This window comes from Capricornis sumatraensis, chromosome 14 (genome assembly GCF_032405125.1).
Source record: "Capricornis sumatraensis isolate serow.1 chromosome 14, serow.2, whole genome shotgun sequence".
Lineage (NCBI taxonomy): Eukaryota > Metazoa > Chordata > Mammalia > Artiodactyla > Bovidae > Capricornis > Capricornis sumatraensis.
In genome coordinates, this window is record NC_091082.1 from 67,098,262 (window position 1) to 67,120,434 (window position 22,173).

Here is a 22,173-nt window from a genome sequence, read left to right on the forward strand (position 1 = left end):
CTCATTAACAGTTTGTATATTTTCAAACCTTTTTTTTAAAAATCCATACATGAATGCATACATATGTATATTTTGCTTGTCTTCATAAAGCTGGTGTTGTTGGTGTTTAGTCAGTGAGTCGTGTCTGACTCTTGCGACCCCATGGACTATAGCCCAACAGACTCCTCTGTCCATGGGATTTCCCAGGCAAGAATACTGGAGTGGGTTGCCATTTCCTTCTCCAGGAGATCTTCCCGACCTAGGGATCGAACCCAAGTCTCCTGCATTGCAGGCAGATTCTTTACCACTGAGCCACCAGGGAAGCCTTTCACATAAGTGGGATCATATTATATGTATTACTTTGTGACTTCGCTTTATAGAATAAATATTTTGGACAACTTTATATGTCAGTCATATAAATCTACATAATTCTTTTTAACAACAACAGTTTTTTGTAACATGTGTACATCACTTCCCTGCTGATGAATATTTTGTTTCTCCATTCTTGGGCATAAAATGGAGATGTAATAATCATTTTTGTTATGTGCCTTTCTCTCCTTACTTGATGGGGTTAGATTTCTGAAGAAGAACTACTAGTATGAAGTATATACAATATCATATTGTTCTTCAGAAAAGCTGTACTAATTTCCATTCCCACCCATAGGTTAGGATCAATTTTATCCATGGATAAATAACAAGGTCCTACTGTATAGAGAGGGAACTGGATTCAATATGCTGTGATAAACCATAATGGAAAACACTATTAGAAAAAAAAAAAAATATATATATATATATATAACCAAGTCACTTTGTTGTACAACAGAAATTGATATAACATTGTACAGAAACTATACATCAATATTAAAAATTACTTTTATCCTTCAAACATATATTTTATCAGTATGATGGATGAATAGAAATAGTAAACACATGTACAATATGTACTGGGCTTCCTGGCTAGCTCAGTGGTAAAGAATCTGCCTTCACTGCAGCAGACCCAGGTTCTATCCCTGGGCGTGAAGATCCCCTGGAGGAGGGCTTGGCAACCCATTCCACTATTCTTGCATGGAGAATCCCGGGACAGAGGAGACTGGTGGGCTACAATCCATAGGGTCACAAAGAGTCTGACGCAACTGAGGCAACTTAGCACTTGCACACACGGTGTGTACTATGTGTCATACACTGGTCTAAGCACTTCACATAAATGAACTCATTTAATCATTATAACAACCCTAGTTACATTCATGATGCTATTTTGAAGATGAGAGAACTGAAACAGAGAAATGAGTGAATTGCACAAGGTCGCACATCAGAAAATGGCAATACTGTGATTCAAATTCAAGAATTCTAGCTCTGGAGTGTACATTCTTAACTTTATGCTATATTGCCCCTCACAGAAAAGTCAGGTAGCAGACATTTGTTTGTTTTAATTTCTATTCCCTAATGCCTGGTAAGTTGAACATCTTTTCAGAAGTTTTCTTCTTCAGTGACTTGCTTATTGATCCCTTTGCCCATTTTCTATTGAGCTATTTGTCCTTTATCTAATGATCTGGAGTAGTCCTTTATTATTACAAGGGATTGTAAGCCACTATTACTCATATTGTTAAATTTTTCTTCAGTCAGTTACTTATGTTTTAAAATCATGTCTCTAGATTATATAGAAGTTTTAAATTTTCATTTGGTGCAACATGTCAGTCTTTGTGGGCTTAACTGTCCAAATTTGACCAGAACTCTGAGCTCAAGAAGACAGGGATCTCTTTCTCATTAAATTTCTCATTATAATGCTGTTCAGTTCACTTTCTCTCTCTCCTTCAAGAGGAGGAAATATTCTATCTGGGGTATCAGAAGGATAATGAAGTAGTGATCATGATATTTTGAATTTTTAAAGGTTTTTGATAACTACAAACCTTATTTAGCACTCATTACATATTAAAAATGTAAAATTATTCTCTTGAGGTCTGAGTTACTGCTTAAAGATGGCAGAAAAGCAGTTGTAAGTGAGTCCATTTCATCTAAAGAAGGTTTACTATATGTGATCAGTAAGTTTTTCTGTGCAAAAGACTAAAAGGTTATTTTAACATGCAGACTCAATTGATCAAAAAGACCCTGCAGGTCTGTTTAGCCAATGATCTGCAAGTCATAAACTCTGCTGTAAGGCCCTGATAGAATTTGGTGCCAAGGTTGCCTTGGGGATCAATTTATAATGATTCTTAAACTTAGAATTTCCTTTGTGAAACTGTAGGGCATAGACATGAGAAGTAAAATGTTGCCAAATAATATTTCTGAAAACCAAATATCTTGTCACACAGTAACATAGGTGATTGTGAGAGTTATGTACAGAGTAGAAAGCCATGTGCTACCAGGGAATATAGAGAAGTAAAGACACAGCCCAACCTTAAGGAGTCAACAGAAGTAAATATCCAAGAAGAAATGGTGCAGGGAGGTAAGATTACTTCTTGTTGAGTGGATCGAGAAGGACCTTAGAGGGCAGTGGCAGTGAGTTATACCTTAGAAAACAAGTATAATTTGAACTGAGAAATAGACATGAAGAGAGTACTCTTTCGGATGGAAATAATAAGCAAAAGAAGAGAGCTGGAAATGACAGAGCTTGAAAAGAGCTTACCCCCAGAACTCTGGAAAGATTCAGCTCCTACCCAGCTCTAAAAGGCTAGCAGCCAGGCTTACATTTATACAGAGCAAATTTGAGAAACTCAACCAGATAAAAAGATACCAACATTTATGTTCCCCCATTACAATTTCTGGAGAAGGCAACGGCAACCCACTCCAGTACTCTTGCCTGGAAAATCCCATGGATGGAGGAGCCTGGTGGGCTGCAGTCCATGGGGTCGCTAAGAGTCGGACAGGACTGAGCGACTTCACTTTCACTTTTCACTTTCATGCATTGGAGAAGGCAATGGCACCCCACTCCAGTATTCTCGCCTGGAGAATCCCAGGGATGGGAGAGCGTGGTGGGCTGCCATCTATGAGGTCGCACAGAGTCGGAAACAACTGAAGCAACTAAGCAGCAGCACAGCATTACAATTTCAGCTGGTAATTCTACTCCTAATTATATCCAAGAGAAGTGAAAACATTATGTCCCCACAAAAACTTGTACATGAATGTTTATAAGCATTATTTATAATTGCCCCAAAATGATACTGACCCAGATGTCCATCAACTGATGAGTGGATATACAAAAGGTGATACATCCACCTAATACACTATTATTCAGTCTTAAAAAAAGAATGGAATACTGGTACATGCTACAGTATGGATAAACCTTGAAAACTTTATGCAAAGTGAAAGAAGCCAGTCACAAAAGACTGCAGAATGTACAATCCATTTATGTGAAATGTCCAGAATAGGCAAATCTATGAAGACAGCAGATTAACGGCTGCTAGAGGCTGGGGATATAGGGCAGGGAAGTGAGGAATGAAAAGTGACTGCTAATGGACATGAGGTTTCTTTTTTGGAGTGATGAAATGTTTTAAGCTTAGACTGTGGTGATAATTGCACAATTCTGAGTATACTGAAAATGGTGTGCTTTAAGTGGGTAGATTTTATGGTATGTTAATTATATCTCAATAAAGATGTTAAATTACTTTTTAAAAAACATCTGGCCAGGAAGTACTCTGCAGTGAAGCTCATTAATCTGTAAGCTATATTCCAGCACACAGTTTTCCACTGAGTTCTTTAGCACTTTAAAATAAAGACAGATGGCCAAGAATCTCCAGATATTGAGGAAATTCTTCACCATGAAAGGCAGGAGGAAAAACAAATAAATAGGAGAGAGAAAAAAGAACTCAGAAGAAACAGAGACAATGCACAAAGCCAAAACCAACTTCTAAGCATAATAAATATTTTCAACAGATAAGGCTGTGCATCTATGAAACAATAATATGCTGTAAGAAAAGGAACCTCACTGACACAAGAAAGAGTTTGAAAATTAAAATATGTAAACTACAGTCAGGTCAGTTTCCCAGAAAGTGGCACAGAAAATGAGAAAATCAATCCAGAAGATTCTAATAAAAGAAGAGTTTTCTTAGAAAAGTTTGGAGAGGAAACTGTCAAAGAAATAATACAAGAAAATGTCCAAAAACGAGAAAATATAAATGTACATAGTGGAAAGGCCACCATATTCCAGTGAGTGAAAAATAACAAAAGACTTTCCAGCACACATGCACACACACACCAGTTCACATTATCATGAAAGAGCACAATACCGAGGCTTAAAAAAAGAATCATAAAAGCTTCTAGAAAGAAAAATTAGGTTACATGCAAAGGAGGTATGAAAGGATTGCATTACAGTTCTCAATAGAATATTAAAAATCAAAAGTCACTGGAGCAGTGTTGTCAAAATTCTGAGTGGAGGTTATTTTCAACGCAGTAATCCATACACAGGACAATCCTTGAATGTCAAATGGGGAGTTTAGATTTTATTGTATAAGCAATGGGGGGACATTAACCATTTTTGAGCAAGGAAGTGACCTGATTAGAATTGTGCCATGTATAGATTAATCCAGCAGTGGAATTTCACATGACTTGGTTTGCAGAGACTAAATTTGGGATTCCAATTAAGTTGAGGGGGGAGCTATTTTAAGAAATAAGGAAGGCTCTAAAGAGGGTAGTTGGCAGTGGGGATGAAGAATCAGCGACAAGATAGGAGAAACATTTTAGAGGCAAAATCAATAGGCTGTCTCAGTCATTATTGTTCCAAAGCCATCTAATCAGATAAAAGCCAGTAAAGTGATTTCCCAGAATCAATATTGGCAGCATGTTCACAGTAAAGCCATATCATGTGAAAGGGTACAGGGACAGGAGAACTCTGATATGTCTACCTTTTGTTGAAATGCACTTTGAAAAGTTTAAAAGTTTTGAAACTGCTGCAAAACCATGGTCATACCACACTGTCAGGCATTCCAGGATTTTGAATGCCAGTCAGGTTGCCAACCTTGCTCTGGAAGTGCTACTTAAATTTATCAATGTCTTGAGGTAAAAGTAAGCACATGGAATAGAATTTTCTCAATTCCTTCAAATGTCCTTCAAGTAAAAACCTCTGCAGTAATGTCTTCGATTCTGAGACTCACTGACGAAGTATGGTTTTAAAGTCTGCTTGTTCCCTGTCAGGAGATATTTAAGAGTAACTGTAGTGTTCATTTGTAGGATATATATACTCAGCTTCTGTTTCTCCTGATTAGAACCAGTTTTTTAACTCTTTCTCTTTTTAATCCATATACTGACAAGCAGTTAGAGACTCTGTCTTGCAAGCACTTCCCCCAATAGTGTGTGTGTGCTCAGTCAGAGTCATGTCCAACTCTTTGTGACCCCATGGACTGTAGCCTACCAGGCTTCTCTGTCCATGGGATTTTCCAGGTATAAAGACTGGAGTGGGGTGCCATTTCCTCCTCTAGGGGATCTTCCCGACCCAGGGACCGAACTCACACCACCTGCATTGGCAGATGGATTCTTTACCACTGAGTGACCTGGGAAGCCCAGTGATATAACTGTAATATAATATCAAAACCAAGTAATTGACATTGATACTGGACTACAGACTTTATTCAGTTTTCACCAATTTTTATATGCACTTATTTGTGTGTGTTTATAGTTCTATGCAGCTTAATCCTACATATAGATTTGTGTAACCACCACCATCACAATCGAGATACAGAATTATGCCATTACCAGAAAAGAACTCTCTGCTACTCTTTACAGTCATACCCTCCTCTCTATAGCTATCCCTGTCCCCTACCAAGCACGTTTTGTTTTCCACCTCTATGATTTTGTTATTTCAAGTGTTATATAAATGGAATTGTATAATGTGTAACCATTTAAGAGTGGCATTTTTTTCACTGAATAAAATACCCTTGAAGTCCCTCCAAATTGTTGCATCTGTCAATAGTTTGTTCCTTGTTATTGCTGAGTAGTATTCTATTGTATGGATGTACCAAAGTTAAACCAACCACCCACTGGAGAACATTAGTTTCTAGTTTTTAGCTATTAGGAATAAAGCCCCTATGAACAGTTGTGTACACATAAGTTTTCATTTCTCTACAGTAAATACACAAGCATAGAATTGCTAGATTATATAAGTACTTGCTTAGGTTAATAAGAAACTGCTGAACTATTTTGCAGAGTACCTGTACAATTTTACATTTCCACCAGCAATTTTATGGGGGGATGTGTGTGTGTCCATGCCCCTGTCCCAAGAGATTTTCACCTGTTTTCTTCCAAAGGTTTTGTGATTTTTTGCTTTTATATGTAAGCTTACAATTCATTTAGTTAATCTATAGTTGCTGTAAATAAAGGTCTTGACCCAGAGCCTGTGGGTGTTCTCTTCAAATAGTAATCAAAACCGCATACTTACCCAAGCCAAACAAATTGCAGAGAATGTGTCTGGTTTTGGAGAAGGAAGTATTATAAACTCCTTAGTTCTCTCTTCATCAGCTTATCTACCCGTGGTTTTAGTTACTCTACAGATCTGGGGCAATGGAAGACAGAAAGGTGGGGGAAGGGACTTAAAAAACAGTAAATACTATCTTGCATGCATGTGTGGAAGTCTCTTCAGTCTTGTCTGACTCTTTGCAACCCTATGGACCATAGCCCGCCAGGTTCCTCTCCACGGCATTCTCCAGGCAAGAGTACTGAAGTGGGTTGCCATACCCTCCTTCAGGGGACCTTCCTGAGCCGGGGATCAAACCTGTGTCTATGTTTCCTGCATTGGCAGATGGGTTCTTAACCACTAGCGCAGCCTGGGAAGCCCAAAACTATCTTAGCCTTCCATTATGCTCTCTGAGCCTGGTAGTTGTTTAACTCGACTCTTCTATCATGGGGTGCTTTGGGGAATTCTCCAGGAATACATCATCTCTGAGGAACTCTCACCTATGGTTTTTGTTTCTGTTTTTTGTTTTGTTTTGTTTTGTTTTTAGTTTCATGGGTACATTTTTATTCTAGATATTCATTTGCAACTCCTTCCACAGTTTTCTAGGTAGGAATTGCTGTTCTAGTTTCTACCCTTCCAGGTCTCTGGTCCACAGGAAATAACCACAAATTTTCTGCCCTGACAAACCTCCAAGATTGCAGCCTTATGTAAAAGTATCAACTTGGGCTCTGCTACCAAAAGTTAGCCATTTCCCATCCTTTAGATTTCCCAGGTAAAATCAAACCCCACTTTGTATGCATTCCCTACCTAAACCCCTTATGTGTGTTGGGGGGAGGCGGGTAGCTGGGAGGGGTGAGCCTCACAGCTTTCTCCAAAATTCTTCCTCAGAGAATCCTTTCCCTTCTCCATACTCACCACGTTTTATAGTCCTGTTCTGACCGAGAGGTTCAAGGTAATGGAATTCGTTCCGAAACTTTCCCTTTGTAAATTCTGCAGTTTGTCTGATACTTTACTTTGGCATGCAATATCTGTTTTATCTTGGAGTCTCAATTTGAAATTTCACTTTTAATATCTCATCACACATGTATATAATACTTTGATTAATCTACGATCTTCAGCATAACCTACAGATAGGAATATGGCTCTGTCTGTTCCCTAACTCAGCATTATCACCTGCCACTCCTACCAGAAGTCTGTCATTTACTTACTATACTGTTCATATGTCTCTACTTTTATTTTTGCTGCCCTCTCTGTCCTCCAAACCATTTCCTATTCCTACACCTTGTCCTTTGACAAGCTTACTTCTAATTCATACTGAGGCAACAATACCCCAGTTAGGAGTCATATGCTCCCTAATTTCTTGCCTTTGTTCTTCCTATGCGTCATCCTAAACTAAGCACCTACCCCAGCTACCCACCCGTGACCAAGTGTATACACCTTATTATAGGACTGACTGCTTTCTATTGAGTTTATCTTTCCATGTTTCTGCTTACCACGGCAAATGAGTTCCGCAAGTAGACACACGATCTTTGTATCCCCCTCTACCACAATGCCTGTCCTATTACAGTACTTAATTTCTTGGCCTGAAACAAAAGGTAAGAATCCAAACAAATTATGAAGAATCTCCTTCAATATGGTGTACTTAGATAGAATGACAGCTTCTCAGAAATTATTGGATTCCAGGCCATTAATTAATCAATACAGTCTAGCTATAGATTAATTTCCCTTACCAGTGTTTACTGGTATGGGCCAATTAAGGAGCCCTTAGTTTTGTGGGCTAAAATCCAACTAAAGTTTCTGATTATATCACAGTAGCATTTTAATTCACTTAGACTGCTTTATCTTAGTAGAAAAATGTTATTTCCATACATTTATTCCTTCTCTCTTCATATTCTTCCAGCAAGGAATAATTCAAGACTAGCCATCCTAACCTCAACGAGATGAGTAGTTTATATAAAATGAACGAATGCATGTAATACCACTGTGGAAAGCTGTGTTTGCAATGATAGTCCTATTTGTATGGTACTGTAGTTTATGAGACATTTGTAAAAGCATAGATGATTGCATTTGATTCTCACAATAACTGTGGGAGGTATAGGACCAGAAATCATTATCTATATTTTACAAATGAGATAACTAGGCTTCAGAAAGAATAAATTATTTGTTCCATGTCACATGGCTAGTGAGTGATTTGAGCAGGCATAAATACAGAGGGCTTTTGGCTCCAAGTTGATTGCCTTTTCCATTATACTCTTTGTTGCATGTGTTGATAGGAAACCTCACCTGCTGAGAAAATTATTGAGAAAGGAGGAAAAAAGGGACAAATCATGGACACATGTACACACATGCACAAGCACACTCAAAACACTCTTAGATTGCCATGCAGTAATAATTAGTGAGTCATTATATTTTTACAATTTGGTAAAATGTAAAGCAAACACCCTACTATGCTCCTGTCATCATCCTTTCCCTCCAAATCCAAGTGGAAAGAACGAAAAAATAAAAGCAGTAGAAGAAACTATAGGCGGATTTCTTATGCTTTTAGGATGAAAGAATTTTTTCTAAGCATAAACTGGGGGGAAATAATTAAACTACGGACAGAAAAAATACTAATTTAATTAATTTACAAATAGTATTTGCATATCAGTTAAATTTGACAATTAGAAAAATGGTCTAAGAACATGAAATAACATTTCATAATTTACAGAATAGAGAACTGAAGTTGATTGTATATTGATATACATTTAAAATGTGTTGAACCTCATCATTTAAAGAAATTCATACTAAAGCAATTAATGAAATACCACTTTTTACCAGTTATACTGCCAAAGATATTTGAAATTCAGCCCTGTGTCATTTTGGTGGTGATAGCATATAGAAACATGCATTATTGGTGTGGATTTAAGTTGATACTATCTATTATGGAGGATAAAGTAGCATTATCAAAACTTTAAATGTGTGTACCCTATGATCTAGCAGTTTCACGTTTGGAAGTTTAAACCACGAATACATGTACGTGTGCTTCAAAGTATATGTATTAAGATACTTTTTGAACATGGGTTAATCACCAAAAAAAAAAAGGAAAAGAAAAGAAAAAAAATGTAGATGGTTGTCAATTATTGCTTAAAGTTCTATAAGCCCATATAAGGGAGTACAGAGTGATCATTAAAAAGAGGCAAGTTACAGCTGTATTTTCCAGTGTGGACAGAATTTCCAGAATATACTCTTAAAGGAAAAAAGTATGGTAGAATTCCACTTGTGTATATATACATACACACACATATGTATATGTATACCAAATTGGTTGTCTGTACAAAAAATTTCTAGGAGGATCACAAAAAAGTCATTAATAGTATTTTCTCTAGGAGATTGAGGGTGGTACCATTATTTATATTTTTCACCTTCTTTCCTTCTGAGCTCTTGGAATGTATTACCAAGAGCATGTATTACTTTATTATTTATAGAGGAAAAAATGATTAACTAGAGAAAACCTTCTTTAGTGCCATTTCAACCTCATTCCTCCTTGTAGCTTTTCCAAGTTGCCAGCCCTTCATCATCAGACTTCATGAGTTAGTCTTCACTTTCTCACATCCCATTCATTTCCTTAGCCCTCCGCAGTCTCATTTTTATCCTCATCATTTCACTGAAACTGCTCTGCCAAAGTCTCCAATTATCTCTCAGTTCATATACCCAGTGGCTACTATTAATATTTTAACACCCTCTGTATTGTGCAGTGATGGGCAGCCCATCCTTTGTAAGAGTTCTCTTCCCTGGGTTTTTATGATACTTGAGTCTCCTGGTTTCCTTCTGTCTTTCAGATTCTTCAGTCTCTTCCACTTTTGCAGATTTAAATGTTAGCATTTCTCAGGCCATTTTCTCAGGACCTTTTCTCAGTCTGCATATTCTCTTTCAGTATTCACACTGTCTTAGTCTGTTGAGGCTGCTATAATCAAACATCATAGGCTGGGTGGCTTATAATCAGCAGAAATTTATTTCTTATGGTTCTGGAGGCTGTGAAGTCCAAGATGAAGGTCCTGGCAGATTCAGTGTCTGGTAGGGACCTGCTTCCTGGTTCAAAAGCCTTTCTTTTTTAATGTGTCCTCAGACAGGGGAATGGGTGATAGATCTCTCTGGGGTCTATTTTATTAAGGCACTAATCCCCTTCATGGACTTCCCTTGTGGCTCACCTGGTAAAGAATCTGCCTGCAATGCAGGAGACCTGGGTTCGATCCCTGGATTGGGAAGATCTCCTGGAGAAGGGGAAAGCTACCCACTTCAGTATTCTGGCCTGGAGAATTCCATGGACTATATAGTCCATGGGGTCACAAAGAGTCAGACACAATTGAGTGACTTCCACTTTCACTTTCACCCTTCATGAGGGTGCCCTGTCCAGGCCGGATCACCTCCCAAAGGTCACACTTCCTAAAACAGTCACGTTGGAGGTTAGTGATTCAACATAGATTGGGGGGAACACAGTCTGTAGCAAACATCCACTCACATAGGAACCTCAAACTTGTACTAAACTTGATTTTATTTCCACCCTTGCCTCCACCAGCATTGCCTCTCACTTCCCATCTCTGGAAAGGACTTTACCATTTTTCTACTGAGTGACTTAGCCTTGACTGTGCCACCTCACTGATGTCCCCAGGATTGCTGTCATTAAGGCCTGTTTACCTCCTAGTGAAGTGAGGTGAAAGTCACTCAGTTGTGTCTAACTTTTTGTGACCCCCATAGACTGTAGCCCACCAGGCTCCTTTGTCCATGGAATTTTTCAGGCCAGAATTCTGGAGTGGGAAGCCATTCCCTTCTCTAGGGCATCTTCCCAACCCAGGGATCGAACCCAGGTCTCCCACATAGCAGGCAAATTCTTTATCATCTGAGCCACCACGGAAGCCCAAGAATACCAGAATGGGTAGCCTATCCCTTTTCCAGCAGATCTTCCCAACCCAGGAGGCCAACCAGGGTCTCCTGCATTGCAGGCAGATTATTTACCAACTGAACTATCAGGGGAGCCCCGTGTCTGACTCTTAGCGACCCCATGGACTGCAGCCTACCAGGCTCCTCCGTCCATGGGAGTTTCCAGGCAAGAGTACTGGAGTGGGATGCCATCGCCTTCTCCATTTACCTTCTAATTACCACCCAAATCCGTTTACTTCTTTCACATTTCTGCTCTTCAAGTTCATGATCTTTACTCAGATTGCTAGCATAATCTATGAGCCAGCCTCTAAGTCTTTCATTATTTCTCTCCCGTCTCTGTACCCCTTTCTCCTCTTTTTGAACCAAAGTATACCTTGTTCAGATACACATTTGATCCTGTCATTCACCCTCCACCACTCACAACCTTTCTATGTTCATTCACTGGCTTTGTGATCAAACTGGAACACCCACATTACTACTGGTCCCATCATAGTATCTCTCAGGCCTCATTATTCCCCACACCTCTTCTCTCAGCCCCAGCACACATCCACCCTGGACCAGAGCCACTTAATTCTGCTTAATTAAGCAGAATTGAGCTGCTTAATTCTCCTCAACTCCTCAAACACCCCAGGTTTGTATTTTTCTTACAGGCTTTCTCACATGCTGACCATTCCCTCTCAGACTCTCAGGACCTCCACATCTCCATACAGCTAATTCCACTCCACCCTTAATTACCTAATGACTTTTAGCATTGCATTACATTACTTTTACCTCCATGAAACTTTCTTTGAATCCCCAGCTAAAGATCCAGGGCCCCTACTAAGTACCCACAGAGCCATTTTTGCGTCTTTTTTCCTAGGTCTTATCACATGGTATAATGGCTTGTTAACTCACTAGATTATTAACTATGTGTGAGTACAACAACCTTGCCTTTCTTCTTCACCATTGTTTACTTCCATCTGTACCTAGTATAGTGCCAGACGCGTAATATGCACCAAGCAACTATTGAATGAATAGATGGATTCAGACATGTATTCATTTATTCAACCGAATAATGGTTAAAACCAGTGGGAAAGCAAATAGGCATGAATTTAGGAATGATGAAGAAGTTAAGTGTCATTGAACTTCATCAATTTCTAAATTTTTTAATCCTCCTTTCACCCATACTTAAATTTTATGGTGACACTGAGACTGAAGTCTAAATTCAGGGAAGAATAGTTACTAACCTTTCCACTTACTCTTGAACCATTTAAATGTGTAACTGAATTCATTTGTGAGTGTGCTTTAGTTTAGTTTCATTTTTTAAAAATTCAGTATTGTTTATATGGTTATATTGTTGTTTATATATACAGTTGTTTTAATTCAGTGATGTTTATACTGAATTTGTTCAGCAAGCACTAGTAGATTTTTTCCATTTGCAATTTAAGAACAAAGAAGGTGTATTCCAGTTTGGTACAGTTTCTGTAAGGAGATTTTCCCCTAGTGCCTGTCACTGAAGGCTGAGTGAGTTTTTGGCCCTTCAGAACATGTTTTAATGTCTATAATCTTGTCTTCATTCTGTGTCCACCTTCATTGCAAGTGTCTGTAACCCAGATAGGCTGAATGTCGTTTTTGACTGTGATGATAAATTTCCTTACCATGGGTTTATTTAAGTGAAAACTCAGGCTGACAAATATCCTTCTTCACCATTAGCAGCTAGGTTCATTAGACCATCCTGTCTAGAGGCTGAGAGCAGAGAGAAGGAAGATCAGTAGTACATATTATGTTTCCATAAATAGCTTTTTGTATGAGTGGTTGTGTGGGTTTTTTTTTTTTTTTTTTAAGCAAACATAAAAACCAGTGAGTAATATAAGCAGTAGGGACTGGCTTTAACTGCAGCAGGTAAATCAGCGCAGCTAGTGCTGTCAGAATCCTCAAAGAGGACGTTTTTTTAGCACACAAGCAGAACTCTGGTGAATGAGCTCTAATTTCTTCCTTTTTTTCATTTTTATTTTCTAAAATCCAGGTAGGGAAAGTTTTATAGTATAGGAAAGTATCTGCTCTTTCAAACGGAAAACATCAGTTGGATGGTTTCACAGATACCAGGTTGAAAAACAATGAAATCTGGGAAGGAAGTAAAGCTGTCTTTTCCCCAAAGTGAAAGCTCAGAACAACTTTTGAAAAACTGATTAGACCCTTTGTAAATTTGTTGGTTAGAGTACTAGGATACCGAATTTTATAGATTTCTTCCTGGAAAATTTCCAGACAAGATAAAGTGCCTTAGGAACACATGCTGGTGAACACAAACATATATTTCTGTACCCAGTTTATGGCTGAGCTGTCTTTTCAAGAATTCAGTGAAGCAGTTTGGAATCATAACTGCCACACCAAGCAGAAATTCACCTGCCCTGGAGTACAGGATTTTGTGTGGCAATAAGCATTTATTTTTTCAGTTGTATTTTTAATTAAAAGTTTCCCACATTTGGAACTGAATCTGTTAACATGTGGCAGATTGAGCTAGCACATCCAAGTACCTCTGGCGCTTTGGGGAAAATATGCTTTTTAAAAAACTGGATGGTTGAGCTGGGAAAAATCCAGCTGTGTTTTACTTAACATTGCACTAATCAGAGTCTTTTGACTCCTTTTTTTTTTTTTCCTTCTTCAGTAAATTCAATGGCACGCATGTTGGCTCTGCACCCCCCACGACTTTACTTTTGTCTTTTAAGACTGATTTTAGCTAGCGATGTGGGTTAAAGCAATATAATATTAATTCACTGTCTTGGGTGATAGAAAGCTACTCCTGCCTTGTAGTTTATCTCTTAAATAGGTCAGAAGTAGCAGGTAATTTTCATCAGCAAAGCAATTAGATTTTTAACCCTTACCTTTCATATCGCTAGAGCTCTGGGAGTTCACACAGAATTTGGTGTTATCTACTGACTGTAAACCAAAATGTAAAGGAGATCAAACCAGTCAATCCTAAAGGAAACCAGTCCTGAATATTCACTGGAAGAACTAATTCTGAAGCTGAAATGCCAATACTTTGGCCACCTGATGCAAAGAACTGACTCATTGGAAAAGACCCTGATGGTGGGAAAGATTGAAGGCAGGATGAGAAGAGGACCACAGAGGATGAGATGGTTGGATGGCATCACCGACTCAATGGACATGAGTTTGAGCAAGCTCTGGGAGCTGGTGATAGAGAAGCCTGGCGTGCTGCAGTCCATGTGGTGGCAGAGTCAGACACAGCTGAGCAACTGAACTGACTGAAGGATATAGTGTTCCTTAATTAGAACTAAAATTGCTTGTGGGAAGCAGGTTCCCAATCAAACCAAGAAATAGTCATATTTGAACCCTGAATTATTACATGATGTTTACGATGATGGGAGTTGAGGGAGGTGCAGGGGTCAGAAAGAGAACCAGTAATTAGCGAATTCACAATGTCCACTTTCAAGGCTAGTTTCCTTGATGAAGGCCATTGTCAGATTGGACTGAGAATTGTTTCAAATTCCCATCTTTCTCTCAATAAATCCACATTCTTTCCTTTAGAGAAGTAAACTGTAGTGACAGTCAAAGCCGCTAAAACTCTAGTTAGCAGATCTAAGAAAAAATCAACTCATAGGAAGGTGCAGGAGGAGGTAAACATGACTTGGAGGAGACTGGGGATTGCTAGTGCTATTATATTTGCACAGATAATGCCTCCTCACCACTGCCATTCCCAGGCTGCTCGATCTTCCTGTTCACCATAATCCTGCTTCTCTGGGAATTACTTCTGTCTTCTCCAAGACACTTTCTTCCCAGTACAGGAAGGACTTGCTTATTTATTCAGTAGCAACGTTGAATGTTTAGCAGATGTAGTGTTCAATCCATTGGTGTCGGTGTGTATACACACACAAACATCCATAAGATCCTGAGCAACTTGAAATTTCCATAACCAGGAGGAATTTTGAATTCTAATTCCAGGTGGCTTGGTTGTAATATCTGTTTATGTCTGTATTTGAAAATTAAGCCTGAGTATCAGAATGAAATTTGTTCAGCATTATAAATACAATGAATAAAAAATTTTTATCCACCCCTCTCTCTAAAAAGAAAAAACTATTCAATTCAGATAGGTTAATGAAAAACAATACCTAGTAACATTAAACTAGGACAGCAAAGGAAATAGAATGGACGTGAGAGAAAGATTATACTTGCAAGGTGGAACGAGGGGAATACCCTTTAGTAGGGGGCTGGGGATTATCCAGAAACAAATCACTGCCTTGTTCTCTAGCAGAGTTAAGAGAATCTCCTTCACCCCCAGAATTGCCTCAGTTTTTTCCCTATAGCTTCTGACTCCAAAATTGTTCATGGGAGTGGGTGGGGCCTCACTGTTCTGTCCTTTCTGTCTTAAAATGGTCACATTTGCAGAGCATGCTCCTTGAGTCCTTCACACTGGCGGCTTCTCCCTGCTGCCTTGGGCTCTAATCTCCTTATAGGTGTAGCACCATGGCAACAGGCCCAGCCTAGAGCCCAGGAACCTTGTTTATGTTACCTGAGGGGCTGGATGCAGCCTGAAGAAGAGAAGAAGAATATTACCTGTCCTGCAGCCGGTTTAGAAGATGACTCTGCGTTCCGTTTCATGTGTTTCTGTTCTGCTGCTATTGAAGACTCGAAGTTACACCTGGAAAACATTTATTCAAAGATGCTATCAGTAACTGAAGGCAGCAGAGGAAGCTACCTTCTGTTGGTTCTTGTCTTCTAACCAGAGTTGTCTTCTGAGATGTAGCTCAGAAAAGTGACTTCCCGTGCTGTGACATGTGGCGGCGCTATGATTTGGGGGTGCTCTCCAAGGTGGCTGTTCAGTTGCTTCACGTAGGTAGACATTTATTTGATTTGAGATAATGTTATGTTTTAGAATATTTTCCTAGGGAGTTTAAAGAATAAAAGTAAGGCTTTTGTCGTACATCTTATTTTGAATATGACTTCTTCATCTTTCCTTTTGAGAGGCTTACTCCCAGAGCGGGAGAGGCTTCTCCTCTCCAGGCAACTCCTCCTGGGAAAAAGGGGCTGGAATTGTTGTTTCATTTGTAATTAGGAACGGTTATAGTATCCTGTTGCCTCAACCAGGCTTCCCATGAAGCATACTGGGAAAGGTTGTATGGTAATTACATTAAAATTTGTTTTGTGTTTAGTTATTTATAGTTGATATGCTATGTTGACAGTATATAACATGACATTGTGGAGCTATTAAATTGTTCTATTTTTATGTACAAAACATTAGGTGGGTTTTGTGCAGACTTTATATTATCAGTGGTAAATGTAATTAGTGACTCTTTGACCTTAAAAAGACTACTCAATATGAGAACATATGTTTTGTGTGTGGAAAGAAGAATGGACTAAAATCCTAGTCTTAGGATGTTTTTTCCTGTATGTATGGAATTTGATTAAACAGTGTTGGAATGGAACCAGAAGGGAAAGAGCAGCCTTTAGTACTAGTTTCCTATATCTCATTAGTTTATAATTTAACTGCAAGCTACTCTGACATTAAGTATTTCAGTTCCTTTTAATGTTAACATGGTTATTTCAAGGAAATGAATGAAGCTGCTTATTTAATGCACTTTACAAAAACAAATACCTTTCTACAAGACATTTCTTTTTATCTCTATTACTAGGTACTTCTACTTAAAATATATGTATTTAACTCTGAGTGTTTCAGTCAATAAATACTGTAATTACTGAGTAAAACTGCATAGCTATCCAGTTCTAGATTCAAGAATATTGTGTTTAATATTGTTTGCCTTCAGGCAGTGAAGTACTAGCCTGTAGTGACAAGAGTCACAATTCCCCACATTCCATCTGGGGGACAAAACGAACCAGAGCCCCTGAATGGTGTTGACAAAGATCTCTTCTTCTAGATGGGAGTTGGAACATTTCTTTGGAGGGTGGGAAGTTTCTTCAAGGCATTTTACTCTTCATTCATATTTGTACAATAAAACATAAATAGAAAGCTTGCCAGAAAAGAATTCCATATTGAGATGAAAATCAGACCCTTTGAACAGCAAGGTCTTGTGCTGAAAAGTTTGGCTTTGTTTCTGAGTATGTATATGTGTGTTTATTCTGCCAAAGCAGTGAAGATATAGCCACTACTATTTTGTCAGTGATAGTAGACCATAAAGCTATAGCATGGGGGGAAAAAAAGAAACCATTTGTCTTTAAATAAGACCTTTGCATAAAAAAGAAATGCGTAAGGTTACCTTGAATGGTGTCTATTTCTCCATCTCCAGCACAGGAATGAGAATAAAAAACAATGTCTGTGGTGCAGCTTCCAGCTCCCTTGAGATTAGTAACATTATAGTACATTTTTGTGTTTTGTTGAAAAAAGAAAGTATGTATGTGCGCACACACACATGAGTATATATGTGGTTTCTATGTGTCCCATGGATATGATCCTATCATCATTATTACAGATGTATTTTTTCTCTTTAGGGATTTATCCATTTGTTGTTAAACCTCCATTGCATTTGACCTTTATTTTCTTATTGGCCAAGTAGTTACACTACCATAAATATCTTTTTCTACTTTTAGGTCTCGTGGGCTGCCTAAACTAAAAGAATCCCGTTCTCATGAATCTTTGCTGAGCCCATGCAGTGCCGTGGAATGCCTGGATCTTGGTAGAGGGGAGCCTGTATCAGTAAAGCCACTCCATAGCAGCATCCTTGGACAAGACTTCTGCTTTGAGGTAGGAAAGTCTAGGAAAAATGAAGAGTAGTAAGACAGCAAAGAGATTTTCTATCCAATATTCTTGTGATTGCATTACTGTATTATTGATGATTTGATCATCTTAACTGGTTTTCAGTCACTGAAAATTACCTACTTACACAGGAAAAATTAGAAATCTGCTAATCTAATTATGTTGGTGGTATTGGAGAAGACTCCTGAGAGTCCCTTGGACTGCAAGGGGATCCAACCAGTCCATTCTGAAGGAGATCAGCCCTGGGTGTTAATTGGAAGGAATGATGCTAAAGCTGAAACTCCAGTACTTTGGCCACCTCATGCAAAGAGTTGACTCATTGGAAAAGACTCTGATGCTGGGAGGGATTAGGGGCAGGAGGAGAAGGGGACGACAGAGGATGAGATGGCTGGATGGCATCACCGACTCGATGGACATGAGTTTGAGTGAACTCCGCGAGTTGGTGATGGACAGGGAGGCCTGGCGTGCTGCGATTCATGGGGTCACAAAGAGTCAGACAGGACTGAGCGACTGAACTGAACTGAACTGAATTATGTTGGTGATTAAAGTTATTAACGATAGCTTCTCATTACTTTTGGCTTTGTCTGCTTTCAAAGTAAATGAATTCTTAGTACATTCTCAGCAGAGACACAAGATTAATACTAAATTACTGTTAGTATTTTAATCTTTTGGTATTGAGAAAGATATCACACACAGTATGTTACTATTTTTCTTCTGAAAACCTAAGTCCACAATTTTAATGATTCTTTGAGGGAAAAATACCAAAACCATAATTTTTTCTAACTAAAACCTGAGTGGTTCAAGATCCGGGATCATGTCCTCTTTATTTTTATAAGTGCCATGCACTTAGCTTGCTCTCTGGCACGTTGCATGTGCCTAATTTCTTCAGTGAACAAACTGCCCTTTACCAGAAAATTATCACTTTTTATAAGGTAACTTTCCCATCCCAAACTTAATGTACACAATTGGCCATTTGCAAATTTAATTTCAAAACCATCTGTGTACTTGTTAGCATTATGATTTAATTAATTAGCACAGACTTACAAAATTACTAATGATGAGCCCTGTGTTAGATGTGAAAGTTGAAAGATATCTGATACCTATCCTTGGGGACCTGCCCTATCCCACAGAAATACAATGCAAGCCATGTGTGTGATTTTAAATTTTATTAAACCCAAATGTTACTATTTCCAACATGTAGCTAAACTAAAATTATCAACTGTTCACCTTCTTTTTCTTAAACTAAGTCTTTAGAATCTGATGTGTGTTTTACACTTAACAGCACATCTCAGTTTGGACTAGTTGTTTTTCAGGTGCTCGCTAGCCACCTGTTGTTAGTAGCTACCATATTAGACAGAATGTAACATCTGATCTAATTCACTGGGTTATAAACTGAGAGTAAGTTACTATGTGAGCCACGTTAGCAATTTGGACAGGTCATTTATTGGTGTTCTTTTCTATAAAAGTCTCTTAAAGTTTGCCATATTTGTGGAAATCAGTTCAACAGATTGTATGCCGAGACAGGTGGTAGGTTCTAGACATAGAGACAACATACTTCATTTTTAAAGGACATTGATAATAATATTCAAACTAACCTAATGACTGGAAATCAACAGACTGGTTGCCTAATAGAAGAGAAATGGGTTCCAGAGTAATTAATTCAACACTACTCAGTTCAGTTCAGTCGCTCAGTTGTGTCCGACTCTTTGCAACCCCATGAATCGCAGCACACCAGGCCTCCCTGTCCATCACCAACTCCCGGAGTTCACTCAGACTCACGTCCATCGAGTCCGTGATGCCATCCAGCCATCTCATCCTGGGTCGTCCCCTTCTCCTCCTGCCCTCAATCCCTCCCAACATCAGAGTCTTTTCCAATGAGTCAACTCTTCGCATGAGGTGGCCAAAGTACTGGAGTTTCAGCTTCAGCATCATTCCCTCCAAAGAAATCCCAGGGTTGATCTCCTTCAGAATGGACTGGTTGGATCTCCTTGCAGTCCAAGGGACCCTCAAGAGTCTTCTCCAACACCACAGTTCAAAAGCATCAATTCTTCGGCGCTCAGCTTTCTTCACCGTCCAACTCTCACATCCATACATGACCACAGGAAAAACCATAGCCTTGACTAGACGGACCTTAGTCTGCAAAGTAATGTCTCTGCTTTTGAATATGCCATCTAGGTTGGTCATAACTTTTCTTCCAAAGAGTAAGCGTCTTTTAATTTCATGGCAGCAGTCACCATCTGCAGTGATTTTGGAGCCCAGAAAAATAAAGTCTGACACTGTTTCTACTGTTTCCCCATCTATTTCCCATGAAGTGATGGGACTGGATGCCATGATCTTCGTTTTCTGAATGTTGAGCTTTAAGCCAACTTTTTCACTCTCCTCTTTCACTTTCATCAAGAGGCTAATTTCATGGCAGCAGTCACCATCTGCAGTGATTTTGGAGCCCAGAAAAATAAAGTCTGACACTGTTTCTACTGTTTCCCCATCTATTTCCCATGAAGTGATGGGACTGGATGCCATGATCTTCGTTTTCTGAATGTTGAGCTTTAAGCCAACTTTTTCACTCTCCTCTTTCACTTTCATCAAGAGGCTTTTTAGTTCCTCTTCACTTTCTGCCATAAGGGTGGTATCATCTGCATATCTGAGGTTATTGATATTTCAACATTACTAACAAGGCTATGGTTTTTCCAGTAGTCAGGTATGGATGTGAGAGTTGGACTGTGAAGAAGGCTGAGCACTGAAGAATTGATGCTTTTGAACTGTGGCACTGGAGAAGACTCTTGAGAGTCCCTTGGACTGCAAGGAGGTCCAACCAGTCCATTCTGAAGGAGATCAACCCTGGGATTTCTTCGGAGGGAATGATGCTAAAGCTGAAACTCCAGTACTTTGGCCACCTCATGCGAAGAGTTGACTCACTGGAAAAGACATTGATGCTGGGAGGGTTAGGGGGCAGGAGGAGAAGGTGATGACAGAGGATGAGATGGCTGGATGGCATCACTAACTCGATGGACATGAGTCTGAGTGAACTCTGGGAGTTGGTGATGGACAGGGAGGCCTGGCGTGCTACGATGCATGGGGTCACAAAGAGTCGGACACGACTGAGCGACTGAACTGAACTGAACTGAACTCTCTTCGATTTCATGTAGTAGCCTTCTGTGATATTATAATGTGAAGGCAGTCCCAAGAAATAAGCTGTTAGAGATCTTCTTCCCTTTTTAGTTATTTTTTTATTAACTCGCTCAGAATTGAGGATATTTATTTGCAGGTAATTTTTAAAGGTATTAATTTAATTAGAGGTTTTCAGGTTTGTTCTGTCTAAACTGTAGGCCAGTTTTCGGTTCCTAAGCTGAATTCTCAGTGACCTTTGTCCTTACCTGGAGAGGAGTATAGACGCTAAGTAGATAACAAAGCAAAAAGTGAATGTAGGTGCACACATAGCTATCACAAAACCAGCAAATATCATTTTGGTTACCGTGTAGTATCATTTGGGTTCATAGCATATCCCTAACTCTTTGATACACACCTAGGAAGATAGAGCCCCCAAGCCCTAGGTTTCCTTTTCCTTATCTCTTATCTTTATGTTGAAGGTTACCTACTTAAGTGGAAGTAAATGCTTCAGTTGTAACTCTGCTTCAGAGAGAGATAAGTGGATGGAAAACCTTCGTAGGACAGTTCAACCAAATAAGGTAAGAGTGGCTTTGAATGTCCAAAAAACTGTATAACTCTATAAGCAGTAAGTTGATTGAAGGGAAATGTAGTAATATTAATAATACCTTAAATTTTACAGAATTTTTAAACACAAACGTGTTTCATTATTTTGTGCTCAAAATGATCTTACTGCAGATAGTATCATGATTTTATCAGTGTGGATAAGAAGACTCAGAGAAGTTACTTGACTAAGTGAGACCCGAGTACAATACACAATAGAAATGGGACTAGAACACAGATTTCCTAATTGCTTACATACCTCTATCTTATTTGCAGAAAGCTAATCCAGTTGACATAAGACTGGCTATACGAGAATTTCCATTACGGGATGTTATTTCTTTAACCCAAGTGAAATAGAATGTTTGTGGCTCTCTAAGGGCTTGCTGTTATCTTGAATGATGAGATAGTAATCCCCTTCATTATTTTATGACTGCCCTTAATGAAGTACATAGTATCACTTACTTTAAGAGGAAAATGTTGT

The 22,173-nt window shown here is 38.9% G+C and overlaps 1 protein-coding gene across 2 annotated transcripts in view; it reads left to right on the forward strand.

The window, feature by feature from the left end:
• Window positions 1-22,173, forward strand: part of RASAL2 (RAS protein activator like 2) — a 386,680-nt gene that overhangs the window by 328,825 nt on the left and 35,682 nt on the right. For both annotated transcript variants that reach the window (XM_068986041.1, XM_068986042.1), the window contains exons 6-7: window positions 17,819-17,972; window positions 21,572-21,670. In XM_068986041.1, the coding sequence (XP_068842142.1) occupies window positions 17,819-17,972; window positions 21,572-21,670 (253 nt within the window). The remainder of the gene's footprint in view (window positions 1-17,818; window positions 17,973-21,571; window positions 21,671-22,173) is intronic.